This window comes from Juglans regia, chromosome 10, assembly GCF_001411555.2.
Source record: "Juglans regia cultivar Chandler chromosome 10, Walnut 2.0, whole genome shotgun sequence".
Taxonomy (NCBI): domain Eukaryota; kingdom Viridiplantae; phylum Streptophyta; class Magnoliopsida; order Fagales; family Juglandaceae; genus Juglans; species Juglans regia.
The window spans coordinates 34,737,269-34,761,939 of NC_049910.1; the positions used below are offsets into that span (position 1 = coordinate 34,737,269).

The following is a 24,671-nucleotide window of genomic DNA, read 5'->3' on the forward strand; positions in this document are numbered from 1 at the left end:
TACGGGGGCGAAGCAATGGATCTCGTGGAACTTGGGATGCCAACCTACAAGGTTTAGCACTTCGACCATGGCTTGAATGACAAAAAGCTAGAAGAGCAACTCGACCTGCTGGAGGAAAAGGGGCAAGAGGCTGAGATGAGAAAGATGATCAACAAAACAAAGGTCGAGCTTTACTTCAACAAGAGAGTTCGGCCAAGATCCTTCAAGGTGGGCGACCTGGTATTGAGACAAGCAGGGACAACTACCTAGGAAGAGGGAAAACTGGGGCCACAATGGTAAGGCCCATATGTTGTCATTGCCAACAACTAGCCGAGATCCTACTAACTCTAGGAATCACAAAGAAAGGAACTCACACACCCATAAAATGCGGAACATTTACGGAGATATTTCAGTTAAATGTATTTGAGAAATGTATGTACAAACCTCTAAAAATTATGAATAAAACTGCCTTATCTTCATAACCATGTGTTTAACTTTGCAGAAAACACTTTGCAAAACCAAACCGACACAAACCAACAGGCAGGAAAGGTCAAGGACCACCCGACCTAACTCCTTTCTAATTGAGGATCAAGAGGTGCGACAAGTCATCAAGCTGCCCGACCTCCCTTACAACAAACTCATAGGCAAGCAAGGTCAAGGACCGCCCGACCCTACCCATACCTCTTCGAGAGTCAACATGCGGGATCGGTAACTCAACTACCCAACCTTCCTCATGATGATCCAATAGACGGGAAAGGTCAAGGATCACCTGACCGTGCTCATACCTCGTCAAGAGTCAATGGGCAGGACCAGCCACTCGACTGCCCGACCTCCCTCTTAACAAGCTAACCGATGGGAAAGGTCAAGGACTGCCCGAACATACTCATTCCTCGTTAGGGATAAAGAGGCGGGACAAATCACTTGACTATCTGACCTCCCTCGTGACCAACCAACCGGCAAGAAATGTCAAAGATTGCCCGACCGTACTTGACAGCTCGACCTCCCTCGTGACCGGCCCACATGCAGGAAAGGTCAGGGATTACCCAACCTCACCTACGAACCTACAGTGATTCAGGTTTGCAAAACTCATACTCGTAACTTGGGATGTCTACGTTAACCGATTCGACTCTTTTAGCACGGTCAAACACCTCCCGCAAACGGAAATCAACAACTCGCCGAGGGTCAGGGAGAGTCATTTGACTGCCCAACCTCCCTCATTATGAGCCAACAAGGGGGACAAGTCTCTAGACCGCCCGACCTTATTTGACTACCCAACCCCATTAACTTCTTGTTGGAACCCGGCCTCTCTTACACATAAGCATGTAACAAACAAAAGAAGGAACGACAAAAGGAGACAAGGCAAAGGTTGCGTAACAAGTATGAATATACACATATACAACAAGGGAAAGAACGGGGAGAAGGACAACTCATAAGCATGAAACAAGCGTAAATTTATATATACGCGCAACGAATGCATGCATGTACAGTGAAAGGATGTCTTTACATCTGTTCTTTACACACAAAAAAAAAAGGAAAGAAAAAAAAAAGAAGAAGAATAAGAAGAAGAAGAATGAGAAGGATAAAAAGGAGAAATAAAAATACAACATCAAGGAAAGGGCTCGTCCGGGAAGGCGTCTAGTACCAGATCCTTGCCTATGGAGTTGTTGTACTGTAGCGCCACCCGGTCTGGATGGAAAGACATTAGGTCGAGGGACCTCAAGTCTTTTTTGAGTTATCCAGTAAATGGTTTCGCAGCCACAGTACCGTGCCTGATTGCGGACACCCTTTGCCTCCATAAGCTGTTGTGAAAGGCGAGGGACTATATCCAGGATGTAGGCAGAGTCAGACCTCAGGTCCTCCAAGACCAAATCGTGGGAGGCTGGCTCGCGCTCTGAGGTGGCCAACTCAGCCTCCAACTTATCCACCCGTGAACTCCTTATATGCAAGTCAACTCAGGCAATAGCCACCTCAGCTTCTAGATCCCTCACCTGCTTGGTCCGGGATTCAAAGAGGGATGCCTTTTGCTTCCGAGCCTCAGAAATATTCATGTAAGCCTCGTGAAGCTAGTTATGCAACCGTACATCGAGGTCATGCTGCTTCATCAACCTCGAATTCTCATCCTAAAGCTCACGGCATGACTTTCGTAGCTCGTCCATCTCCTTATTTCGACGGTCCAGCTGGCCAAGCAAGTTGACCTGCCTCTTCCCACAACTTGGCGAGGTCCGCCTAAAGAGTGGCCCTCTCCCAGCGGAGCCAGGTAATCTTCCTTTTCTTCTCCTAGCGACCCGAGTTCAGCTTGACGAGGACCTCCTCCAGCTCCTTCTTCTTCCTTATTTGCTTGCCAAGCATACTGCCGAGCTAGGTTGGTAAGGGCACAAAGTGCCAAAACTTCTTCCTCCTAGGCCCCCATGTCGTCCACGATGAGAGTTGCCACTTAGTCCATCCTCTGGCAAGGAAAACAAGCAGAATTGAGAGAGAGAGAGAGAGAGATAGAGAGAGAAATAAGAGAGAGAGAAAGGAGATGAGGGACACAACAAGCACTACCCATGAGAAGAAAGTCATGAGCTTGTCAGCCTCCTTCCGAATAGACTTGATGCATGCCCTATCAAACCTCAACTTGGCCCACGAAGCCTTACTCCCACCAGCCTTGTTGGATAGTCTTGCAGGTCCCAGTTGTTACGAGGGCGAGAAGGCGAATCGCCACGCCTCTTGGGTAGAGGGTCAGGCGAGGCCCTAGTGCTACCTGCAACGTCATCTCCCCGTAACCCCTTAGGCATCCTGAAAAACCCCGCACGACCCTCCTCCACAGCCGGGGTTGATACGAGTGTGGCTTCGAAGTCGTCCCTAAGGTTCATCTTGGTTGCAGGTTTCAGGAGGACCATGACCCTCCATGTCCCTTCTGGTAGTCGACCCTAAAGGAACCTCAGGCTTGCCAAAGACGTTGTCTGTTGACATTAGCCTGGATGAGCACACCAAGTCCTCACTGCTAGATAGCTCAACGTCTAGATCAATGTTGACCACGAACTCCGACCCTTCCCCAACTTGGCCCTCAACCTCCATTTAGGGTGAAACCAAGGGAACCTTGATGACTTCTAGGGTCAAGGCCTCGGCCTTCATCTTGGGCGAGGCTAAGGGCACCTTACCGACTTCTAGGACCATCGCCTCAACCGACAACTCCAACGCTGAGCCCGATTCAGCTCCCATTGACTGGCTAATTAAAGCCCATACCTCGGACAAGGGAGCCACCTCCAAGGGCACTTTCGGAGATGGTTCCAACCAAAGAGCGACAGACGAAGTGCCAGAGAGTCCCCCCGATAGGACTAAAGCATGTCGCCCACTCCGAGAAGACTGTGAGCCGAGTTAGAGTTGTTGTCGTCGAACTTCTCGGCCCGAGGCTTCTTCCCCTTCCAAAGGTGGGCTATGGGGCCTTTTACGATCCTTGTGCACTGGGGACAGCATCGGGATACGATGGCCCTCGAAGCGAGTACAAGCCGAAGGGGCCAAATATTGGCTTATGTTGGTGTTGGTCAACAAGGTGTTGGTGTAAACCTCCTGTGGATGCGACTTCACCCAAGCCCAGATGGTTGCCAATCGAGCATCCTCATCTTTAGTCAGGGTCGACCGGACCTCCTTATCTTTTGGCACGACCCCCAAACAGCACAAATAGAAAATTTCATCCTCTGCCTGACATGAAGAAGAATCGTAGAGTCCAGTGTTCGATGTGGGAAAACAACGGCTCTAGGGGGCGACCATTTTCCCCTGATGGGAGCAAAAGCTACATAAATTCCCCTCAAGCCTTAGAGCAGGCTATGGGTGAGGATGAGTGGCAAGGTGCGGATCCCGTGATTCACGCTGCACGAAGCGACGTGTGAGGGGAGTCATTGCACGCAACCTAGGCATGGGAAGTTGGATGGATGCACTCAAAAGCACGTCAGACAGATGATTACATGTCGACGAAACGTCCTCGAAAACAAAAAAAATTCCTACTATACATGTATGGTAAACATTGGCGGGATAATTGGAAGGGACATTCTCATCCCCCCTCCCCCCCCTGGCGCGTCTAGGTTGGGCCTAACCGAGATATTAAAGCTCATCCCGGCCTAAGTTGCGCCACTCTCCCAGGAATTATCAACACAACCGACCCATGAGCCATATAAGACCACCAGCCCATGAGCCCCTGAGCCATTGGGCCACTTTCGATGTGGACAGACAAGAGCCACCAACTTTGACACTCTTCCACAAGAACACCTTGCATTAAAGGATAGTATCCGGCAAACGAATGGGGATCATAGACAGCAACCCTACCTCTAGCAGACTGCACGGGAAGTGACTGCTCCGTCCGGCTACCGTCAAAGCATAACCCAGGATGCCACATCGCATTAAAGACTACGACTTGGCACTTGTGCATGAGGCCTTGACCCCTGACATTGGGTATGGGTTGTCCCCTTGATATCTAGTATAAAAGCCAGACACCAGGTAAAAATGGGCTCTCTTTGATTTTAGAAGAGAATACTCAAAAGAAGAAATACTAACTTTGGCTAGGGGTATAATCGGTCTGGTCCGATTTAAGGGGAGTCATGGACCAAAGATTTTGGTCCATCATTTTTGTTGAACCGGACCATTAGCTCTCGATTCGATTTGGTCCATGAACATTTTTTTCCTCTATTTTCCATTTTTTACCAAAAAATTAATACAAAAATTAATTAAATTACTAAAATTAAAATTAAGTGATCTCTTGAACATTTTATATATGGTTAATGAATATTAAATAATTTCATTGTATATATGGTCAATGATGATCCATTTGATGAAAATTATATAATTAACTTGTACAACTATTATATAAAATAATATAATATATATCTAAAATATCTAAAAATGTGTGTATATATATACATTCGGTCGATCTCAATCATGTCCGGTCCAAAAAAACCACACCTCAAGACCAACCAATAAGACTATCGATCCGGTTCGGTCAGATCGATTTTTCTCTTTCAGACTAATAGTCTTATAGCCTTAACTTTGGCATCGGAGGTTCTCTTGGGTGTTGTGTTGCAGGTGACTGGTTCCAGTACCCAGTGTGCGAAACACATCATCAACGGGTCCCATTAGAAACCATTTGATTGTTCTTCGTCAACGTAGGGAATTCCATTCTATCTTTAATCACTCTACATGGGCTTCGAACTCTGACTCTGAGTAAAAAAAAATTGGCCTAACTAAAACAATGTCGTTCTGTTTAAATTGAACGACGTCATTTTATTCATAAAGGGGTCCAAAATCTAGGACCCCCTTCGTTTCATTCTCACTTCTCCCCCTCATTCTCGCATGGGAACTCTCTCTATCTCCTCTCTCATTCTCCTTCTCCAACATCTTCTCTCCCCGTCACAGCTACGAGCCGCCGTAGAGGAAACTCCTTCTGCCGTTCTTTTTTGTAAGCCATACATATTATATTTTGTTATAAGGGTTTTGATTGCTTGTTAACTAAATGATTTATGATTCAAAAATTGTTGAAGTTGTTTGTGAAATTTGTTTTTTTTTTATAGTTTTTGTTGTTGTGTTATAATTTGAATGGGGGGATTTCTCTTTTTAGGGTTTTAGTCATGAGATTAGTGGAATTTTGTTTGGAAAAAATCGAATGGTGCCCTTGAGACAATGCTCACTCTATGTTCACTCTAATGTGGCTTGAGTGAACATCACATAGATTGTTCGCTCTAGCCTTCACTCTAGTGTGGCTTGAGCGAATGTCACACAAATTGTTCGTTCGAGTGTGTCTCGAGCGACCCTCACATAGATTGTTCACTTGAGCCACATTCACACAAATTGTTCGCTCGAGTGTGGCTCAAGCAAACATTTAGTTTTTGTGTTTTATTTATTTTTAAAACCACAAACACGACTAGACACATATATTTTTTCTTTTCAATGTGTTTCTAAAGTGTAGATAATTTTCATAACATGTTAAATGACGGTTGTTTATTAATTGTTTCAAATTATTTTCATAACAAATTATGGATGCTACACCATCTAACCACGATTCTCCACAAGAGGATGACGGACAATCGTTAGTGTCACCGATAGGTATTACGGGCCATAGACCCCCATTTAGAGCAGCTACCTCCTATGCAAGTAGTCAAGTCTCAATAGATCTAGAAGATATTGATATGCTTAATTAGGAGAATGTTGATGCCGATCGACCAGCATAACCTAGTAAAAAAAGGTCATGGACATGAGAATATTTCACCATAATTTCCGGTGATGTGAGCTAGAGGTGGAGGTTAGTTCAATACAATCATGTAAACTCTTCAGAGTTAGAGTTGGAGGTGAGTTCATAATGTAAATGTATTCTATTTATGTCATGTATTACTTGGTTGATGGTTTAGAAGTCTATAGTAAAATGACTAAAGAAAAGATAGTACATCTGATCAGTAAATCTTCATGTAGGAAATCAGTGATCTAAAAGTCATTGACTCAAATGTATAGACTGTCAGGACTGATGCGGGACTAGGCTATTTAAATCAAATCCATATTATTATTTATATTTTGGTGTTGTAAATTTAACTTTATTGTGAATTTGTAGTTGAAAATTTAAATTTATCGTTTGCACTTTGCACACATCAAATCACCTATTTTTGTATTGTACATGTCTATGTGATTTAATCATTGTATTTAAATTTTAACTTTTTAATTTATTTTTTACAATAATTTAGATTTTTAATTTATTTTTTACATTTTTTTAACTTAAACATGGGTTAATTTCAGATTGAGCCTTCGATATTTGGTTGTGGGCCTAGGCCCAATCTGAGTAAAGCAAAGCCCACTCCAACTCCGATCAAAACTTCGAGTCCAAACTCCAATTAGAGTCAAACTCCGACCCCAGTCCGATCAGAGTCGAACTCAAACTCCAGCCTTCCAAAGGAACGTGTGGTGGAGCCGATTTCTTTGCTACATGCGCCAGCGAGGACAGAGCAAAGGGGTCGAGATTCGAAAGATCCTGAGTGGGGAGTCCAACGGTGCTGCGAGCGTAGTGGTAAGAGGCCGAAAACATGACATGACATGACATAAAAAAAGCCGCACGGGTTTGGCAGCGCATGCCAATCACACGACAGTCGTTTGGCGGCTCCTCCAACAGGGATTTGAAGATCTGCAACTGGTGAACACAATGGTGGGGATGTGTGTGGCAGACTAATGGCTAAAAGACCACAGATTAAACATTTCTGATCTATTGGGAAAAAAAACACACAACAAAAAACAGGTGACAAACCAAAAAACAAACCGGAAAAGCTACTAAGAGCATTGGCAATGGACTTGCCATTGCCAATGCCAAGTCCAAGTCTAAATTGCATCCGATTCTGAGATGAAATCCCTGCATTGTAATAGGCAAAGTTATATTTTCCTAATTTGAGCTACAGTAAATTCCTCTCGCTAGTCATAGTTGGCGAGTTCCTGTAGATGGATCAAACATATATTTTATTGTTTCCCCTCTCTCTTTCTCTCGTGTTTTCCATTTCCCTCGTATTTTCCCTCGTCTCTCGTCTTTCCCCTTTCCCTCGCCATTTTTCTTTTCTGAAGCTCCTATTGCATCTTCTCTCTCTCGCTCGTCTCTCCCTCTTCTCTCCGTTTGCCATTTTTCTTTTCTGAAACTCATCTCGCTCTTCTCTCCCTTGCTCGTCTCTCCCTCTTCTCTCCATTTTCCATTTTCTTTTTCTAAAACTCTTCTCCCTCTTCTCTCTTCCTCAATCGATTTTCTCTCAGTTCCTGGGTCAATCTTTCACGGTTGTGCAATTTCCCTTCTCTCTCTCTCTCTCTCTCTCTCTCTCTCGGTTTGGGTTGGTAAAACTACCGAAACTTTATTTGGGTAAGCTTTGTATTGAGTATTTTGAGTATGAATTTGTGAATTTGTGAAATGGGTATAAATTTGTTTGGGTAAGATAGTTATTATCGTTGCTGATTTTTCTACAGTTGGTGTTGCTGATTTTTTTGAAGTTGGTGTTGCTGATTTTTCTTCAATTGGTTATTATTGCGTCTAGCCAAACCTCCTCTCAGAATCTTAGAGCTGAGCCCCCATATTTTTTTTTTGTGTTTTCGGTAACTACAATTTGCTATTTTTGCTTTCATTTTTTTGGGTTTGTTTGCTTTTTGTGCATGGCCATTTTCTTGTGTCATACTCTATTGTTTTACTAATCATTCTGGTTATCGATTGGTTTTGTGTTCGCTATTGGTTACTTGGTTTTGTATTGTTGTTGCTTTTGTTGTTTTTGTATTAATTCAAGATTTTGATTTGAGTTTGTATTCAACATGAAAAGATAATGTCGGGATTTTCTTGTTTACTAGTTTATATGCTTTCATGTAGAGCCTCTTTTTGTTAACATGTGCATCACCACACCTCTATTTTTTTTACGTGTGCACATGAATCAAAACACCTTTTTAGTGAATCATGTAAAGGATGGACTCAGATATGACTGACTAGGTTGAAGTGGCTATTTGTTTCATCTCAATTCTCAATTCATTTTCATCTCTACAGAAGTTGATTATTATTGTAGACTTGTTCGACAACATCAATTTGACCTTTGGAAACCTGGTAAAAAATGTACTATATGAATTCTTCTCATTGTAATTGTTTTAAAACTTCCCACTGATCGACATGGTTCTTGTATTAGTGCATTTGATCTTGGTATTGATACATTCCATAATGAAGCTATTGTAAGGATTTCGGGCTGATTCAATGCATTTCATCAACTGATTTTTTGATGAGTTTCTGAACCGGCAACCTAATATATCATCACCCAACTTCTTCATATCATTCATCAACAATTAAATGTCCATTTCAATCAAAGGGCCAAGCATATTAATTCAGGGTTTTGATTTGAAATGTCCCAGATGTTCCCTAATTTAAGCTCTCATTTCATGTAAGTATGCTTTAGGATGTATTCATGTGCGTATGTAGTAGTATATGTATGTGGGTAATGGCTTGGACGCTACATATAATGTTTGTAGCTATGTTGATCGATAATTTCTTTGAATGTCATTTGATCCCGAAAACATCACATATATTATTTGTTACCATCGTTAAGATACTTATAAAAAAATAAAAAGTATATGTATGTGGGTATGTATGCATTTCTTTATGTGCAGAAGCTAAATCTTATTATTTAATATCTAGAACATGATTTGCTACGATAAAGGGTTTGTGAGCACGCCTATTATTTTTTAGATAATATTGATTTAGATTGATTAGAATATTAACATCAACACATCCAACCAAAAACAGAGATTTCTTTGTTGTTCTTTGCAAAACAAATAAGGAATAAAATGTGTTTGTTGTTCTTCTTTTCAAAACAGAACAAGAAGTTTATTTCTTCGCTGTTTTTCTTTGTTGTTTTTCTGCATATGTCTTTGCTTTTTTTCTTTGATATTTTTGTACATATTTCTTTGCATACCAGATCAGCAAATGACTTTTATTTCTGACTCTAATTTTCTGTATATTTGTGGACTGTTTGCATGTCAGTTTGTTTAATTTGTGATAACATGATTTGCTGTTTTTTGCAACTTTAAAATTTTAAAACTTTTCTGACTCCTTGAGAATGTAATATTTTTCAAGGATGAACACGCAAATTGATGATGATCCATTTTTCACCACTCTATTACAAAGTGGAGGAGAGGGTTGTAAAAGTACGACAACGCAACATTCTAATGTTGTGCTCCAAGCAACATTCAATGACGGTGAAAAGAGGCATCCTCCCAAAAAAGTTCATAGGAGTGCATCCTTCACTGCAAAGGAGGATAACCTCCTCGTCTCAGCTTGACTTAACATTAGTATCGATACAATAAATGGTACTGATAAAAAGTCCACTCAAATGTGGGAAAGAATTTCAGAATTTTATCATCAATATAAAAAACAGAACAATGTAAACTATTCTGTAGTTTCGTTTATGAATCAATGGTCCTTTATTCAGAAATGCATAAATAAGTTTTGTGCATTTTTAGCACAAGTAGAGTCATTGCATCCGAGTTGTGCAACGGAGCCAACGGAGCAAGACAAGGTATGTAACATTTTCCTTTAATTATCACAATTATGTAGGACTGATTTATGAACTAACAATATTCCTATGGATTTGTAGATTGAGAAGGCAAAAATTTTGTACAGAAAGATGGAGAAGAATAACTTTACAATGGAGTATTGTTAGTGTCTTCTGAGACACCAACCAAAATGGCAGAAACACATCTCCACCCTTAGGACGAGGAGAAGGCCACAAGGTGAAGTAGCTATTGACATGGTGGAGGAGAACATGGAGGTTTTTGTTGAGAGACCTCTAGGCAAAAAAGCTGAGAAAGAAAGGGAGAGAAAGTGGAAGTCGATGGAAGGCAAAGAGTCTGAGATAAGCATTTCCTTCGCTAAAATGACCGATGATAGAGCCACGACCATGGAAGAGCGGAGAAATGCTGCGTTGAAGGCAGACCAAAAAAGCGAGAAAGTATTTGAACTAAAGAAGAAGAAGTTTGAACTAGAGAAGAAGAAATTTGAAGGCAAGATGATGATACTAGATCTACGTGACATGAATGCCATGCAACAAGAATATTTCCATAATATTCAACACGCAAATTTTTAGGAATCGAAATTTCATTTCGAAGGTAGATCTAACTCTCATTCGACACCTTATTATGTAGATATCTATCTTCTAATATTTATAGAACTAAATATTTTGAGAATTTAGTGGCTGCCCAACCACATGTGGGCTGGATAAATATGTGGCTAGGTAGCAACTAATTTGTGGATTGTTTTGGTAACTTTTCTGACTCTTTTGGTATATAAAGAGGTATTTATATGAACTGTTGGTGCCGTGTGTTGTTGGACTTGAATAGTGAACTGTATTGCTGGACTTGAATGGAATTGTGTTGTTAGTCTTGAATGAGATTGTGTTGGTATTTATTTGTGGGACTCTTTTGTATTTGCACTAAGTTTGGGACTATGTTACTGGACTTGAATGAGATTGTGTTGCTGAACTTGAATGGGACTATGTTGACATTTATTTGTGGGACTCTTTTGTATGGGATTCTTTTGTATGGGACTGTGTTGTTGGTTTGTGTATGGCTTGTGTATGGTTATGTTTTAGCATACAAGGACACACATTCTCCACTGATGCATTACTTTTATTTTTGATAAGTTACTCCACTGATGCATTACTATGGAGATGCATAGCAAAAAACAAATAAAGGGAGCATTTAACACATGTTTGGGATCCTTGTTTTCTCTCTTTCATTACTATGGAGATGTTTTGGATTGCTTGGGTTAGGTTGCTTTGGCAGATAGTTCCCCATATCTGGTCTACCATGACAACCTTGTTGGTTGTTTTTTTTTTTTACTTCACATTTCTGTCTAGTTTTCAGGTTCTTCGTCTATTTTTTTCTCAGTAGGTTATGCTTCTATATTTTTTGTAACTTCTATATTTTTACTTCACATTTGGAACTTCTATATTTTTTGTAGATGAAAAATAATAGGTTGAGGAAAAGAATTAGTTGGGAAACAATAATTTAAGTATCAAATTAAATTATTAATTAACATATGGTTAGTGTAATTGTAAAATATGAAAAAGAAAATTAAAAATAATATTATTAAAAAAATAATATTATATTAATATTATGACTAATCTAATGGCTAGTCCAATATGTATTCATCTAGCCAAAGATTAAGGCTATAGCCAAAACTTGAAATTCTAGCTAAAATTTAGACGTGGCAATGGCCAATTGCCATATTGCCAATGCTCTAAGTAGTGGCTGAGGAGGAGGAGAAATTTGAGTTAAGTGGTCTATCTTATATTAGTTACACCACCACCGATAGACAAGTGTTCCCATCAAACAATCGAGTCAAAACATATTTTCATACATATATATGCCAAAGGGGGAACACTTGAAGAGCAAGTCATCTTTCAACGGGATATCTTCCCACAACCATAGAAAACATAAATCATCATGAATCAAGATGCCTTTTGCCATCCTTTTCATCCCAATCAATAAAACTAGACACATTATATGTCCATCGAGAGTGAAAAATGAATATATGGTATAACATAACATAACATAACACAATATATAGTCATGATTCATATCACTAGAAACCTTTTAAGCAGCAAGACTATCGATAGAAGATGACACTAATAATTAGAGTTTTTCTCTCTATTTTTGTATACAATGGGAGAAGGGGTTCGAATCCATGTTCTCTATTTGGAGAAGTGGGCCGTATGTCATCAAGCCATCAGGCTTTTGGCCTAATAATTAGAGTTACTCAAGAACATAATTTTTTTTTCTTTTTTGCTTAGTCCTAAAATGCTGCAATACCCAAGTAAATTTCTTTGAGTTGTTTGGATTTAGAAATGAGTTGAGATGGTTTGTAAATAGTAGACATGGGTTGAGATGATTTGTGTGAAAATTTAGAAAAGTTGTAATGATGAGATGAGATGAAATGAATTGAGATGAATTGAAGTGAATTTTGAATGCAAACGAGGCACGTTGAACAATGAATTGAAATATCAATTTCTTCTACTTAGATTGGGGTGCCCAAGATCAATTATGTTGGGCTTCAAATGGTGATCTTTGTGGCCCAATTTTCTTCCAATCTTTCTTGGGTCCCTAGCTAATTAAACGAATCTACCTACCTTAATTATTGAAAAGCCAACCTAATTTCGGGTACAAGATGGAATTTGAAAAAAAAAAAAAACATGCTAATATGCATGAACACCATGTTCAGTCTATGCAAGATCAAGTGTATTTTTAATTTAATTCACAAATATCATACTAATTTAAAGAGTTGATTAGACATTTTTCTCCAAGTATAAATACTCCTCCTAGAAAGATTCTATTAATTACTGCATTAACCAACCTAATAAATTAATAATGGGAATTTTATTACAGAACTTCTTCTATATTCTTGAAACAAGAAAATGAAAACATGACATTCTAACAACTTCCCCAGATTACAAAAAAAAAATAATAAAAAAAATATTCCCATTTTATCCTATATCTCATCGTTTGCAAAATTATTATTTTTAATTAGGATGAAATATCACCCTCAACTGGTTTGGAGGGAAAACAATTAGAGTACTGTGCAAAATATGCACGTGCTTTCAAAATAATATTTGAAGAACACATTTTTATTTGCCTCGAATTATCACTTTTTTCATTTAAATCTCGAAACTTTTAAAATTATAAATTTATTCTCCACATTATATATTACTTCATATATATATATATATTAATTCACGATTTCAATCTTAGTTTTATCCTCAAGATCACGTAACATGCATATTAATCTAGCTAGGGGTGTAACCAGTCCGGTCCGGTTTTGGATAAAATCTAGAACCGAACCGGTATGTACCAGTTTTGTATTTTTCAAAACCGATTACGCACCGGTTGCCCTCCTAAACCGGTACTTCTGGTTTTACCAATTTCCGGTCCGGTCCGGTCCGGTCCGATTTTTCGATTTTTTTAAAATGTAAGTTTCACAATTTGTCATTATAAATTTGTTTATAAAAAAGAAACTAATTTAAAAAATATTGTTTTATACTTTTATTATAAGTTATATATTAGTATTAGTTATAAACTATATATTTAATATTAGTATTAGTTATAATACTTTTAGTGATTTAGTATTAACATTTTATATAATAATTTATAAATTATAATAAGAAATTATTTCATATATAAATATATATAATTATATATAAAACTTTCACATAAAAAATTATAATTATACATAATATATAAATCTTATATATATTAATATATATATATATAATATTTTGTATAAAACTTATATATACAATAATATAAATATTTTTTTTATAAATTTTTTTATCAACCGGTCCGGTCCGGTCCGAAAAATCCTAAAACCGGAACCGGACCGGAACTGGCCGGTTTTCACATTCTAAGAACCGGTCCCGGACCGGACCGGTTCAAAACCGGTAAAACCGGTCTGGTCCGGTCCGGTTTTCCGATTTCAACTTACACCCCTAAATCTAGTGTTATGAATTGCAGCAATAAAAGTGGTACGTTTGGATCTAAACTCATTTCAATTTATCTCAACTGATCATCTTATCTAATCATTATAATTTTTTTAAATTTCAACACAAAATATAATAAACAATTCAATTTTTTCAAATCTCAAAATAATAATAATATTAAAAAATAATATTTTAATAATATTTTATTCAATTTTTCACTTTTATTTCAACTCAATTCAACTCAACTCAATTCAACATTCAAACGCAACCTAAATATGAAATCCATGATAATTTGAGTGTAATTAATCAAAAGAAAATTGACAATACTTGGATGGCAACATTAATATATATAATACTTTCACTTGAAACTTTTTCAAGGTTTTTGGTAGGTGAACCTTTTTTACTTCCACTCTAATTTATTGTCATTTTAACGTACCTTCGGAGTTCCGTCAAGGATTTTCCATAATTAAGTGATCTATTTTTTCATCAATTTATTTTTTTGGAATAAACAGTAATATCACATGTTATATATAATATCATAACAAAAATTACGAATTTAAATCTGACTCTACGCTTCATCTTGTTCAAGAATACTTGATGATCTGTTAGCTACTAGCTAGTACGTACTACGGTTACATGATGAGGTCATCTCCATTGCACCATCCTTCCTCCCTCGGCCTCCACTCCATTCCCTCCCCTCTGCTGGCTCTCTTTCATTCACCCTGATTTCCACCCCAAACCCAAACCCAAGCGGCCACCACGGCTGCAAACAGATCCAACCCGGCCATGGCGCCCCAGTCCCACCTAGAAATCAAACCCAATATTAACACCACTTAGCTCCCCACCCCCTTCTTTCACCTCCTTGCACAAGGAACCTCACATTATATATATCCCTCCACCCATATAGAGACTCCTCATAAAAATTCTAATAGGAGGATTGATTTAACTTTTTATAAAGATCAAGATGAGTTTATTCTTAAGTTATGTGAGACTTCTCAACAGCACACAACAATAATAATGTCATATTCCAAGAACCACCAGACATCACTGCCCAATACAAAACATCAATACATGAAACTCCCCATAATTATAGATCATATATGCGTGTGTTTGTGTGTGTGTGCGTGTATGCATGCAGCCAAACAAATACCCACAACCCTGCAACGACAATGTTTCTTCCCCCACCAGGACCAATCAATTATATTTATATCCTCCACCACATTTCTCGAAATTCCTCTCACCCAACCACTACTCATAGCTAGCTCCTCTTTACCCAAATATCAATGATTATATACCGAAATGAAAATGACATTCAAACACTAATTAATTACAAACCAAATTACCTCGATCAGCTCTCAGCTCTCAGCTGGCATGATAACTTCCAGAAGAACTTTAGCTAGCTACCATGATGTAGATCAATGCAGCAAATAAAATGGCCTCCCACCTCTTAGTTTGGCAAGCTGTTATCCCAAAACGATCTAATTAAGCATCATCAGCATGCACCGTCAAATCCTCCATTTTCGATCTTCTTCTGGAAGTGCTAGATCGGGTCCACTCATCACACTAATAGACTTGGATACCAGAACCGATTCTTCAAAACAGGACCATGGACCTTCAGAAATGCCCACTTAATTAATTAGTCCTCAAGAAGTAGCGCTCAGACTATAAAACTTTTTCTTAATTGGCATGTCCAGATCAAAGTCTCGACTAGTCTCAAGGTGCACGTACTAACCCTTCAGCAAGTTCAAATTACAAGTCACATTAGAAGAAATCAACCGGCATTAATTATTGGCTTGTTTTTCTTCTCAAACTTTATCTTTGTGACGGATTATTGCAACGATAATGATTATTTGTAATAAAAATACTTATTTTAGCATGAAATAATTATTTTCGTTAAAAATAACTGTTCACAAATAAACAATTTTCTTATAGTGTTAACAAATAGGTGAATGCTTTAGGTCTCTTGATCTGTTTTGTATTTATATATAAAAGAAAACGGTGTAGAAAATTTTATTAGTAATATTCTCTTTTGTAGCGGAGGAAAATTAAAAATTATAAGTACAAGTACTATATAAGGGCATGCACCTAGTTCAACTATTTGCCTACCACTCTTAATTAGTATTTACTTATATATATAGGTCTCTAGATCTCCCATTTACAGTTAATTTATATATACACACATGTATATATATAATCATTAACATACAATTAACTGCATGATGTGCGCATCTGGTTATTAATGTAGCGCTATATATTTACGTATATCCATTGACTTAATATTAGTACCGGTGGAAGTAACTACTTTGAATTTGTTTCGTATAGACTTACAATATCGAAGTGGAAAAGTCATCTTTAAGTTTCTATATATTAAAAATGTTAATATGTCGTTTGAGTTTGTCTCAACATTTTGACCGCTCATATATTTATTTATTTTTAATTTATTTTTATGATTTTTAGTGTATTGATATATTTTTTTATTTTTTAAAAATATTTAAATATATTAAAAAATGTAAAAAAGAAAACAACATAAAAAAAAAAAGCAACTTTGTGACTCTTCTATATATATATATATATATATAGAACATTGGAAAGCCTTAAGTTCTTTATAAATTAGGTCTTGTTTTTAAGAGAGCATAGCTGATCGATCAGAAATTCATGATGCTTGGAAAAGGGAAAGGAACATAAAAGCAAAATTAAACTACAGTTTTGGCTCAAGATTCTCGTGCTCATTATCTCTCGTATATACGCTTCTTGATCACGTTAATGAAAAGACAATATGCACGCACATTCGTAGATCGTTATATTTTTTTCCCTCGTCGTTAATTTTGTTAATTAATATACTAAATTTAAGGAAATTACATTCTTTTTTGCAAGAACTCAGGACGCTATTAATCAATATAATAGAAGTTACATTCATAAGCTCAAGCTACAAAGAAAGTATAGATGTTATTACAATATAATTTCGATGTATGAGACCACACAAACAAACACAGATATAGATCAATGCAGATGGTCAAAGCTGATCACACTTAGTAGGAACAAACGATAAGGTTTCCTTCTCAAGATCATGGGTCACCAGAAAGTTCTGCTGCTGAATATTCCCAAAGATCGACATGCCCGAGGTACCCGAGCTTCCCATGGCCAGGCAAAGTACTCCACTACTTGAGTCAGCAACGATATAGTTTTCTGCAGGCAAATCCAAATCAGCACCTTTGAAATGGAAAACCAACTTGGGAATCTCTACTTCGCTTGTATCCGATGGTAAGGTGAAGCAAAGATCAAGCCCGGTTGCGCCCGAATCGTCCACGGCAAGTTTTGTTTGAGAAATGAATGCTTTTTTAATTTTGGAAAATACATTGCCATAAAGGTAGGAAATGGTTGTCCCACAATCTATGATTAGGCCGCCACTGCCATCATCTTCGATTTTTGTATCGATGGGCACGCGAGTGTCCCCGACAGAGATGCCTTCAAGCGAGAGATAATAAAAAGATGGCTGAGATGGGTTTCTAATTAAAGGAGTGGTTTTGATTGGTTCTGATGATTGTGTGCTATTCACACTTGCTTGAGATCCCAACAAAAGTGTACTGGTTTTGGAGTTATCAATGGAAGTCAGGCAGTATGAGAACTTGGGTTGCTTAAGCTGGGAAACCAATGACAAGGGTCCTCGTCCGAGCCCCACTAGGCCTGCACCTTGGCTGAACCCATCTCCCTCGTTGTCACTCCCACAACCGAATCCAATTTTAGTAATCGAAACTTTGTCATCATCGGAGTCCCCGAACGTGAAGGTTTCCGTTGCCATAACACCTTCTGTCGTGGAATAATCACCGTACTGGTAGAAATACTGGCAAGCCTCGTCTTGGCATGTTGAAGAGGGCAGTGCCTCGCATAGCTTGCTCTTGCATGATATCTTGGAGAAAGAAGATGATTTTTTCGGATCGAAAATTGGCGTGGGCTGGTCGTAACACTGTTTACAAGGCTTGCATTGAGTCCATATCAAATCACTGCCCGTGTCAATGATGGCTGAGAATGTCTCCGGCGGTGAGCCGATTGCGATGTTCATCAGAAACTCCCCTGAGCCTGCATGTACCGGGGCTTCAACTTCTGAATTATCTGATGTGGCTGCCAAGGCCATTGCACTGAACTTTTGCAACCTGTGTTGCCCGCGCTTGATTCCCCGCTGGACACGTTGAAACTTTGTGAGGTTTTTTCCAGAATCAACATGGTCAAGTGTGATTCGGAATCCAGTTTGCACTGTCTGATGCTCAAGAGCTCTTCTAATTGAGACGGAAAACGCAGGATGAACAAATAAGATAACTAGGGTACTTAGTGTTACAGACATGAACGAAGATAAAGAATATAAAGAAGCCATGGGTGGGTGTAAACCAATCCGTTTTGCAGAAAGCGATCGAGAGTAGTGGAAAAGAGAGGGAGAGAAAGTGGTGTTATAATATAAGGATTTTTCAGAGGAAATGGCATTCCATGAAAAAACAGAAGATGTCGTACGTAGCTAGCTAGCTAGCGACTTTCCGTTCGGAAATGGTCGAAAAGATGAGAGGATTAAGCAGGAGTTATGAGAGATCTGAAGATGTATGAGACAGTGAAAACACAGTGACGTCCCAACTTCATCCGCAGAGGATGAGATATATCACCTTACGTAGTGTGCGTGGCAGCTAATTCAGAGTCAATTGCGTGGTTGTTGAGGGGATTGAGGTTTCAAAAACGGCAAAAATATTGTGATGAGAGGCCAGGCGAGTGGGAATTCGCTAATTTATTGCCTTGAAAATACATTTCTTTCATTTTAACTAACACTATTAATTATATAAAAAAAAAACTAACATTATTTTTCGCTGCCTGAGTCTCAAGGAGTATGGAGATCATTTCTTGTATAAAATAAAGATCATCTGGGCCATATATATATATATATATATATATATATATATATATATAAGAACAAGCTAGGAATTAGCTAGCTAGATTCATTCAGAACATGAATCAAACTTACGGTGATAAATGATCATATATATCATGTTTTTATAGTAGAAAATAATATTATTTGAATCGATGATGATACATTACGCAGAATGTAAAAACTTCTGACACACACCAGCTTCATATATGATTAATCATGCAGAAAAAGCCTACATGCATGATGCATATGATTGAAACATTGGATAGATGTAAAGTTTTCGTGAAGATCCATCATTATAGTACACCATTAATTCATCATGAGTACTACTTTATTTTTTGATCTGATCATTCTAATTTCGTGTAATCAATATTTCTGTACAAAGAAGTTGACCTAAAATTGAATGAGATTAGGTTAGTGGGCTAGCTAACTGGTATATATATATATTATTATTTTGAAGGAGAAAAACAAAAGGCCAAAAAGAAAGGATCGTCTTGCCCTGGCTAGCTTGTTTCAGTTTGCTTTCCAAGCATTGGTGAATGGTGTGAAGAAAGGTATAGTAGTTGGGTGGTCTTGTTATTGTTAGGTGCGAATTTAGATATGGCTCTTCTTTCTTTTATATATTTATATAATTTATTATTTTTTTTTTACTTTTTTTAATGGTTATGGTCCTTACCTACCTTCAAAGAAAATAGAAACTCTTTTCCTTTTAATTCTATAGATTCTCGCGTACATATACTTTGGAGAAAAATGAAATGATTTGTATAATTCTAGCTTATAATGCGATAAGAAAAAACCGATCGAACCGAAAGATTTATACCAGTTCAATACTGGTTCGATCGGAATCGAAACCGATTAAAAACTGGTTCGATCATGATTTGAAAATCGAATTGGATCAAACCGAACCGAAATATATATGTTATAATTTTTATATTATATATATTAGATGCTATATATATTATGCATATTATAAATTAATATAACATTAAATTTTAAACTTATTATTTATGTTCATTTGATATAAACTTACTCTTAAACATGAATATTAATATGAAGTTATTAACATGTTATTATTTATCCTTACATATTAAGTTACATGCTTACATATATAATATTTTATTTAAATGTCTGTTTTAATTAAACTAATTAATGTATTTTGGCTAATTTGTTTAGCATTTATTTAGTTAATTGGTTATATGCATGGTGTTTGAGCCGAAAATAATGCTTTGGGCTCTCCAGTATTTGGGCTAGAAAGTTATTAATTTGGGATCAGAAAAATCCAATCAACCCAACATAAAAAGCTCAAAATCAATCACACCTGTAAATTCGAATTGAAACTGGAAAAAAAAAAAAAAAATTCGAATCCAACCAAACTGATTATACCTTAGTTTTAGAGTGTAAAAGCTTTTCGTACTCTCTTTAAAAAAATTAGATAAATTTCAGATATAAAAAAAAATCCTATTTTTTAATGATATATAAATCCCACTTTATTCAATGAAAATATGCGAAATTTACACCTTCTAAATTCGAATCTAGCGTTACACATCCTAATAATGTAAATTTGAAAGCAATGGTTTACTTATATATTTCCATATTCTAAAATGTTTTTATATATCCACCGTGTAAAATTTGGATTGAAATTCCTCTAATAATGTCCCCCGAATTCTTATGCCTCGTTTGGTTTGATAGACATTTCATCTCATATAATTATTATAATTTTTTTAAACTTCCACATAAAATATAATGAAAAATTTAAAATTTTCAAATCTTAAAATAAAAATAATATTAAAAAATAATATCATAATAATATTTTATTTAATTTTTAAATTTTATCTCATCTCGGTGTAAATGATACCACATAATAGTATTAAATATTATAAAACTTGTCAATTATGCTTATTTATGATCTTCGAATTTGTAAGACCCTCTGTCCGATGCACTGGTCCAAATTGTCGCATCAAGAAATTTCCATATGAAACCCTTTCGCTCGAGCTCACATTGCCATGATCTCAATGTCACTCAAAGATCTCGCTCCTCTTTTTCCCTATATCAACCTATGTCCACAAAGCTGTTTCTACTTTTCTCGTTATTTTTGTTGCCACTTTTCCTCCGAAGCTAAAAAATATCGATATTAATCCAATATGCAGCTTTTCCCGTCAACTTCCGAGAGATCCATGTTGTACGAGAAGAATCTCGTTTGTTTTTAAGAAATATTTATCTTCTTTATTTAATCATTATAATTTTTTTAACTTCTAATACAAAATAAAATAAATAATTTAATTTTTTCAAATCTCAAAACAAACATAATATTAAAAAATATATTCTAATAATACTTTATTCAACTTTTTAATTTTATTCTCAATTCATCTTATTTCATCTCATCTCATCATTACAACTTTTCCAAATCTCCACACAAAATAAAATAAACAATTCAATTTTTTCAAATCTCAAAACAAAAATAATATTAAAAAATATATTCTAACAATATTTTATTCAACTTTTTAACTTTAATCTCAACCCGTCTCATCTTTAAAAACAAACAAGCTCTTAACGTTGCGTTTAGATATTATGCTGAGTTGAATTCTTTTTTAATAATAATAAGTTGAGTAATTGAAAGAGTTATGTGGAGTCCATCTAAAGTGAGTTTAAAGTGTATTTAAATGTTAAGATAAGTTTAATATTTTTTTTATAAAAAATTGAAAAAGGTTGGGATCCACGTATAAAGATGTTTTAAGTTGAAAAAGGTTGTAGTTCTTACGTATAAGAATGTTTTGAGTTGATATGAATTTAGTAGTTTGAAAGTTAAGTATTTGAATGTTATACTAAACTTAAAGTTAGACCGAACTCAATTGAGCTCAGCTAAATGCAGCCAAACAGTTTCTTACTTAAAACTCTCAAGTTGAGTAAATAACTTTAAAGGATATTCACTTTGAATGGAAATCTACAGGCCTTGTACATGAGTACCAATTCAATTATTCGATTTGACAAGGTACCAAACCATATAAAGAAATTAAAAGAGATTTTGGATAAATGATCATATCATTGAGTTACATAGAAACGAGAATTTAATTGGTTTTGTCCCATGTATAACTTATAAGTTAGCTAGGACTCTATTCTAGATTTTATTAACCTTCATCGCACAACTTGTTATCTAGCTAGCATATTTTAAGTAGTTTTCAATTTGAGAAATATTTTAGTTATAAAAGATTAAATAAAAATAAATCTACATAATGATGTGGCTTGATGTAATACGTCAGATTGTAAAATTATTTTTCTTGTAAAGTAGATTTAACGGATTTTATAAAATCACACTAATTTGTGGGATTACTTTTGTACAATAATTTTTTTGTATTTATAGCAGTTCTCTTAAAATAAATATTGGGATGACAACCTCGAAGGTAGATGCTACAAAGTAATATTAACTTTGTTTGGTTTGGAATGATGACTCAAATTTGATAATACTATATGCTTGATATATATATATATATATATATATATATATATATATATAGAAGGTACCAAGCAATGGCATATAGAAGAGCGTGTTGCACCGGAGCACCGTGGACAAAGGGAAGACGATGATGTCTTGACCGATATTCATGGAGCCACCGGGGGAGTTTGTCGTTGGACCTCTGCCCCAACTTGTTAGTGAAGAGAACCCTAGCTACCAAGTACAAGGCCAAGAAGTTTAAAGACTATGCTTATTATAAACTCAACAAGCTTACCCATTGAATTATAGATAATTATCATCTTATCTCATCTCATCTTATGATATTATTTCCGAACATATATCATTATAATACAAATATTTTCAAACTAATCATTACAATCAAACTAATCATTATAATTTTTCTAAATTTTTAAATAAAAAATAAAAAACAATTCAAAATTTTCAAATCTCAAAATAAAATAATATTAAAAAATAGACAATACTAGAATGCACATCAAATATTATGCACCCCAAATATGCACACTAGTGGAAATGAGTTTTTTTGTTTTCTTTTTCTTTTTCTTTAAGTATTTTTTAAACATTCTTAACCATTAAGAAAAAATAAAAAATATATAAATTCACTAACAGTTAATTCCTTAACCATTAATAAAATATAAATATATAAATATATATGAGTGGGCATATTTGAGAGTCATACTATCATTTTCTTTAAAAAAAAGTTTATTCTAACAATATTTTAATTTTATTATATTTTTTATTCAACTTTTCCTTTCTCTTTTTCCAAAACTCAAAAAATATTTAACTCAAAATATTTCACTATTATTTATAAATAATCTTATTACTATTCACAAAATTATCATCTCATCGCATTCTCCAAGCATCCTCTAAAATTCTATGCAATTAATACAAAGGTTAAAGGATTAATGTTAACGATTTACGGATTTATTTTTCAACAATTATGACGTTTTTAAAATAACTCGATTATCTAAATCGATGCAAGAGTTATTTTTTGTTTTTGTTGTTGCCATGCAAATCGAAATCGATCAAGCTACGCTATATATCGTCAATAACTATGGTGGTACGTGAGTGTTATGATATTGAGAGTTAAATATTTAACTAAATTAGTATCTGTTAAGATTCTTGAATCAATGATCGAGTTTTTAAGTGAAAGGAACCAAATTAATGACCAAGGAATTCAACTAGGTACCCTTTAACACAACATAACTACCGTAAAATGCAAGAAATAAAGTGGAAACACTAGATTTTGATTGCATAGGAAAAATTCAAGTATACTTGGAAAAGTCATTCACTATAGAAAGGTAAAAATGACATCCTTTAGAAGATAAAATTGGAGCTGGCTCTCCAATACATCAATAAAAAGGAGCCCAAAGGGCTTAGACGCACAGATGGGAGATAAGGGGTGAGGCAAGGCATGGTGGCCTAAGCCTGTGCACACGCTAAGCAGGGTGGAAGACCATGGTTGGAGGTGGGAAGATCAAATCGATTCAGAGTAAGTGCTGTGATCCGAGAGGAAGGGTGACCAACACTACAAGAATATTGGTTTTTTGCGACCAATTAATTTCCGTCCCTACATAAATCGACGCCAAATTTTTTTTTTTTTTTGTATCTAATTTTGTTTGGTCACTAGTTTTCGACGCTAAAGGTGATTTTGGGAAAAACAAACTGTTCTGAATATTTTGCGACGAAATGTTTATTTATTGTGACTATTTAGTTCAACACAATATGATTATAGTGTTTTGGCGACCATATTATTTCGGTTCATACTTAAGTGACGCTAATACATAATATTTTTGCGTCCAAGTTAAAGTTATCGCAAATTTCCATCGCAAAAGTTAGATCCAGGAAAATGAACCATTTCACTTCTTCTTTTTTCTTTCCTTTTCTTTTCTTTTCTTTTTTTTTTTTTTTTGCGTCCAAATTTTGTCCTTTTGCATAATTTTACTGGACGCAAAAAGTTTGAAGCGTGATTTTATTCCCTTGTTATCCAGGAAGACTCCTCTTTTATAGTTTATATACCCTCATTAGGGGTGGGCAGCGGGGCCCCCGCCGGCGCGCCGCTGCTTCCGCCCCGCCCCGCCGCATAGAGAGGGCATAGCGGGGGCGGGGGGCGGGATGACCCCAGCGAGGCCCCGCCCCGCCCTAGCCCCACATTAAAAAAAAAATTTATTTATATATATTAAATAAATATATTGTATATAAATATACACAATTTATAAAAGACTTAAAATTATATTCAAGTCATTGGATTGCTTTGGCCTCCCTACTAAGTCTCACATTGCTTAAGGATGACTATTGTATTGCCTTGGCCTCCTATATAAAGATT

General features: G+C 36.2%; 1 protein-coding gene across 1 annotated transcript; it reads right to left on the reverse strand.

Moving 5' to 3' along the window:
* Positions 1-16,862: 16,862 nt before the first annotated feature.
* Positions 16,863-18,703, reverse strand: LOC108982010 (aspartic proteinase nepenthesin-1). Its single transcript, XM_018953277.2, has one exon. It carries the CDS (start codon positions 18,337-18,339, stop codon positions 16,984-16,986), a length of 1,356 nt encoding a protein of 451 aa, XP_018808822.2. The 5' UTR covers positions 18,340-18,703; the 3' UTR covers positions 16,863-16,983.
* Between the last annotated feature and the right edge of the window lie 5,968 nt (positions 18,704-24,671).